Consider the following 6,084-nt stretch of genomic DNA (forward strand, 5'->3'; position numbering starts at 1 on the left):
AATAAAATACTTAGGAATAAATTTAACAAAAACAGTGCAAAACTCACACAATGAAACTATAAAACATTTTTGAAAGAAATTAAAGAAGACCTAAATAAATGGAAAGGCATCCCGTATTCATGGTTGTGAAGACTTAATATTGCTAAGATGGTAATACTCCCCAAACTGAGCTACGGATTCAACACGATCCCTATCGAAATCACAGCTGGCTTTTTTTAAGTAAATTGATAAGGTGATCCTAATATTTGTATGGAAATGCAGGGGGCTCCAAGTAGCCACAATGATATTGAAAAAGAACAAAATTGGAGAACTCACATTTTCCAATATCAAAACTTACTACAAAGCTACAGTAATCAAGACAGTGTGGTACTGGCGTAAAGATAAAGATCAACTGAATAGAACTGAAAGTCCAGAAATAAACACCTACTTTTATGGTCGATTAATTTTCATTTTTCAAAGGCTACAAATATCGGGTGGTTCTTTCATCTTTCTTTTTAAATTTTTTAATTGACAAAAATTATATATATCTGTTGTGTACAACATGATGTTTTAAAATACGGATACATTGCGCAATTGCCAATCGAGCTAATTAATGTATACGTTACCTCAATACTTATTATTTTTTGTGATGAAAACATATAAAATCTGTCAGCAATTTTCAAGAAGGCAGTACATTGTTATTAACTATAACTAGTTTATTAAATATCTCCTGTACACTTATTTTCTTGCATATATTTAAGTGTACACCATGATGTTTTTATATACACATACACAGCGAAATCATTACTACAGTCAAGCAAATGAATATATCCATCATCTCACACAGTGACCTTTTTGTGTGTGGTAAAAGCACCTAAGATCCACTCTCTGAGCAAATTTCCAGTATATAATACAATATTATTAACCGTAGTCCTCATGCTGCACATTATTTTTGACAAGAGCACCAAAAAATTCACTGGGGAAAGAATAGCCTTTTCGACAAATGGTTGAGCAACTGGATGTTCCCATGCAAAAGAATGAGTTGGACCCCTACTCAGACCACACGAAATTTAGCTCTAAATGAAACATAGACTTAAATGCAAGAGCTAAAAGTACAAAACTTAGAATAAAACAAAGAAGGATGGGGGAGTGACTCCTAATAAGTATGAGGTTTCTTTTGGGTGTGATGAAAATGTTATAAAATTAGATTGCAATGATGGATGCACAACTCTGTGAATAAACTAAAAACCTCTGAATTGTACATTTTTGAACAGGGGAATTTTACAGTATGTGACATATATCTCAATAAAGCTGTGGTTTTTTTTTAAACTAACCTATTTGTGAATTCTTTTTCAAAACATGGTTTCTCCTTTTTATTCCTTTATTGTTTTCCTGGGATTCCTTACCTGTAGCTGAATAAACTTCGAGGAGATTGTTAGGCTTAATTACTGAGAAGCAGAAAAAGGGTGAGTCTGAAAGTATGTTCATACATATTATCAATTCTGCATCTGGAAAAATGTGTGACTCTCAAGAATATTTCAGATCTACACAATGCCCGCACTACAAGAGGTCCACAGTCCCCCTAACTGCCTCACGTGGATTCACTGCCCATTAGCCCTGCTCTCCTTTCTGTCTCTCTCCAGCTCCCACCCCTCGGATCCGCAGACCAGGAGACTCACATGGCACTTTGTACTTTTGCAGGCAGTAGGCGAGCTCCAGGGGGCGCACCGCTTTCCGCCGGCTGTCCTGCATCTTCTCTAGCAGCAAAAGCAGCTGGAAAGGGACGCTTCTCCTCTGCTCTTCCGCTCCCCTTGGCACTGTTATCCTGCCAAATAAGAACAGCCAGAAACCAGCTTACACCTACAATTCTGGAAGCTGGGTGCACACTGGAATGGCATGAGGAATTTTTTTAAATCTCTATACCCAGGCCACTCCCCGCCATACAAACTAAATCAGAATTCCGGGAGTGGGGCCCGGTTATTAGAATTTTTAAGCACCCCAGCCGATTTCAATGCGTAGCCGCAGTCGAGAGCCCCCACGCCAGTGAGTGAGCTGTGCAGCGCTCCAGAGAGGAGGATCAGCCCAGCTGCTGCCTCTCCCCGCCCCACGCTGCCCGCCAGTCACGCCGGAATGAAGGCAGATGCACTGGGTCCCGGGTCCACATCCAGGACAAGCGGCAAATGTCCAGCCTGAAGCACTCGAGGACTGAAATAGCAAGTGCTGAGTTAGGTCCTGGGAAGGGCAACATGAACGATGTTGGTGCATTCTGGCACGATTCATTTAATTACAGGCATTGAGAAACCAAGACATTTGCCCGTGTTAATAGACGGGAGAAAGGAGAAAGCACAGGGCAGAAAAGAATGAGTGATAAAATACTAGTCCTTAAAAAAAATGAGTGATAAAGAGTGAGCGTGTATGTGTGTGTATTGGGGACCATTGACTGACTTCTTCTCTGACATTGGTTTAGTCCCAACTCTCTTTTAACCAAATCAGTGGCTGACAGTCCTGGCTGCATTTTAAAAATCACCTGAGGAGTCTTTTAAAAAGTACCCTTGCCTGGACCTCACCCTAGACCACCTGAAACCAAGTAACTGGGAGTGAGACCAAGTATTATTAATATATATTTTTAAAACTTCTTAGGTAAAAAAAACAAAAAACAAAAAACAAAAAACGTCTTAGGTGATTCTAACGTGTAGTCCAGAATATGCAGAAAAAGATTTGAAAGAAGACCTCTAAAAGTCCAAGTCACTGTGAATAACTGAATATTTATAAACATAAAATAGTATTCATGCTCACCAGCTGGAATAATGGTCCTACCTCTTCAGTATCTTGGTGAAGTCCCTGTTCATCATGAACACCTGAATCAGAGAGTTGAGGCAGCACGTCTGTCCAATGTTGTGTAAACCAACGAGACCTATAAAAGCAAGAGAATAAAATTCTGAGGGCAAGGCCTAGATAAAGAAGATAACTAAAAATCAAATGCTCTTCTAGAATCTACTAAGGACACAAAATCCTGTAAAGTACTCTAAGAGGTACAAGGAATTCACTAAGGAGCTTGCAAACGAGGAGATATCAAGCATGAATCTTTAAAAAGTTAAATAACAAGAAAAGTTTTAATAGTCCATTAGAAAAAGAGAGATGTTACCCCAAAAATATCTGATTCATTGCTAAATGAGTACGGCAACGGTTGGAAGAAAAAAGGAAAAGACAGGATCATTACACAAAGCACAACTGGGAGAATTATGGGTTCCTCTCAACTTGTTCTGCACAGAGCGGAGTCAGAATGGGCATCTGCAGAACTCAGGGATAGGAGTAACTCCCCAGATAGTCCGTGATGGACTTCAGGGTAGAGGTCCCTGCCCAGTGTCCAGCACAGATGGAGGAAACCAGAAAACAGCTTTAGGGAAGATGCACCTAACCTAAACTCACCTCGAGAGGCTGAAAGCCACAAGAAACTTACAAGAATATGAGAAAAACTAAAGGTCACATTTCTCCTGACCCCTAGCAACCAACTTCCTCTTTTCCAACCCAGCCTCAAGCTCAGCGACCACACAAGGGAGCAATTTAAGAGGGAGGGAGTACCACTAATCTCAGAGTTCCTGGGGAAAGGGCTTTGGCATACATGAGATAGAACAGTAAGAAAGTAAAAATCTGGGGGAGCATATGGTCACAGATTTTTGCTCCCAAATCAGCAGGAGCACACTGCTCCTGGACAGACTTGCACAAAGGTAACGGTAAAGACAGGAACTAATGCTGGGTGATACATTATGGCCAGCATTGGTTCAAAGTTGTTTCCACAGATTATCCCAAGTAATCCTCCCAACAACCCTGCGTGTGTGGTACTATTGTAATCCTCATTTTAAAGATGTGGAAACGGAGGCACGAGAGGTCAGGAGCCATTAACCGCCACGCTCTACTGCTTCAGAGCACAGCGGGCGGGCACAGCACTCCCGTGCGGGCAGAGAAAGCGGGAAGGAGCTAATGACCGTGCGGGTAGTCCCAGGCACTGAGATGTTCTCTCAGCTGCTCTCTCTCCCTCTTCATGTTGTCGTTCTCGTCCTTCTTCTCAACAGGTTCTACTGGGAACTGAGACTCGGCCAGGATTGACTGGCAGGTTTTCCTCAGAAAGCCAAACACCTTGCCCGTTAGCGATCACTCCAAAATCCCCAGGCCAAGGCTGCCTGTGTTCAGGACTGCACGACTTCACTTCCAGGAAGAGCTCACATGAGCCAGGCACAGTGGGACCTCTGTGAATACACAATGCAGGTAGGTAAGGGTTAGAAAAAGGGGAAAGTGTATTCATGTAGTCAGTTATGATTCCAAAGAGCCAAGTCTTAGAGGGAAATCAGTGTTTGGGGAGATTGACTCAGAAAGCTCTAGGCTGGAAATGGCAACGAGGCTGGACATTCCCTACCCATGGTCCCGCACATTGCCATTTGTTCTTCCTCAGAGTGGACGGCCATATCCTAGCACTGAACATCCTCTTGGGGAAGGAGAGGGAAGGAGCATAGGACTTTGCTTTGCAACCCAGTACTGTGCACGCCTCAGGAAAACCCAGCACGGGGCGGAAGCCCTCAGCCCCTGACACCGGGCTGGTACCCACAGAGGGAGCCTCTCAACCCACTTGGCCCCAGATGGGAACCCACAGCCTGGCAGGACAGACTTGTATTCCGGCCTGCATCATGCTTGATGACTACGGCAGTCTTGGGCCTCAAATAAACCTCAGCAGCAGGCAGGCTGTAGCACCCACAGGCAGGAGGCACATCCCAGTGTTGGGATGGTCTCAGTGACAGTGGGCTTTGGGTGTGACCCAATATTGTGTCAACCTCAGTGGCCACGGGACCGCCTTTGTCACCACTCCCCCAACCCCAGGCAGAGCAGTGTGAAGACAGACACTGTTTGCTTATGGGACAAAGGAAGTAAGCATAGGACTTTTCCTTGGAACCTGGTACTGAGCTTACTACAGTAAAACCCAGTACCATGCAGAACTCAATTTCCCTTGAAACTAAACCAGTACCCACAGGCCGCTCTCAACCCACCTCAGTGCCAGACAGTAACCTGCAGCCCTAGCAAGACAGACTCGAGATCTGGCCCATTTCACTGCCAGCCAACTAGTGTTCTTGGGCCCTGAATAAACCTCAGTAGCAGGCCAGCCACAGCAGCCATTGGGCCTTGGGCATGTCCCAGGGCTGTGCTGGTCTTGGCAGCCATGAGCTTCAGGTGTGATCCAGTGCTGCTTCAGCCTCAGCAGCCAAAGGATTCCAATCACAGTGATCTTGGGCTTAGGGTGCCCCCTAGCACTGCAACAGATGAAGCAGTCACAAGTTTAGAGTTCTCACCAGTCAGCCTCTCCTTAATCTCTAGATAGGCTTACTGACGACAGAAGATTCCAAACAAAGCCAGACTGTCAAGACTGGATTAAGTACCTATGTCAATGCACAGACATCAGTGCACAGCCATGGGGATCAAGATCAATCAAAGAAATATGACATCACTAAGTGAACAAATTAAAGTGCCAACGACTGACCCTACAGATATAGAGATGAAAAAACTGCCAGACAAAAAATTTTAAAAAGCTGTCTTAATGAAGCTTCATGAAATTCAAGAAAATACAAAGAAATAATTCAGAAATTTAACAGGAAACTTAAAATAATTTAAAAAATAAAAAAATTGTGGAACTAAAAAAATATAATGAAATAAATGCAAAATGCAATATACAACATCAACAGCAGAATTGATCAAGCAGAGGAAAGAATCTGTGAACTCAAAGATAGATTAATTGAAAATACAAACTTGGAAGCAAAAAAAGAAAAAGGAATGAAAAGGAATAAAGAAAGATATGGAATTTATAGCATAATATTTGAAAGCAAATGTATGGCTCATTGGTGTTCAAGAGGAAGTAAAAAAAGAAAAAGGTGGAGACAGCATATTTAAAGAAATAATAATAACAGTAAGATTTCCAAACCCGGGAAAAATAGAAATATCCAGGACCAGGAAAGTCAAAGGTCTCAATCAGATTCAATTAAATAAGATAACCCCACGCTATCTTACAATCAAACTGTCAAAAAGATCAAAGACAAACAGAGAATCCTGAAGCAGCCAAAA

The 6,084-nt window shown here is 42.7% G+C and overlaps 1 protein-coding gene across 1 annotated transcript in view; it reads right to left on the reverse strand.

Moving 5' to 3' along the window:
* USP18 (ubiquitin specific peptidase 18) overlaps nucleotides 1-5,065 on the reverse strand; it is a 42,389-nt gene extending 37,324 nt beyond the window's left edge. Inside the window, exons 1-4 of the mRNA XM_012651038.1 lie at nucleotides 5,019-5,065; nucleotides 3,966-4,226; nucleotides 2,797-2,893; nucleotides 1,659-1,804 (exon numbers count right to left, since the gene is read on the reverse strand). Coding sequence (XP_012506492.1) covers nucleotides 1,659-1,804; nucleotides 2,797-2,893; nucleotides 3,966-4,023 — 301 coding nt within the window. The 5' untranslated portion in view covers nucleotides 4,024-4,226; nucleotides 5,019-5,065. The remainder of the gene's footprint in view (nucleotides 1-1,658; nucleotides 1,805-2,796; nucleotides 2,894-3,965; nucleotides 4,227-5,018) is intronic.
* Nucleotides 5,066-6,084: the final 1,019 nt, after the last annotated feature.

This window comes from Propithecus coquereli, unplaced genomic scaffold (assembly GCF_000956105.1).
Source record: "Propithecus coquereli isolate 6110/MARCELLA unplaced genomic scaffold, Pcoq_1.0 Scaffold346, whole genome shotgun sequence".
Taxonomy (NCBI): Eukaryota; Metazoa; Chordata; class Mammalia; order Primates; family Indriidae; genus Propithecus; species Propithecus coquereli.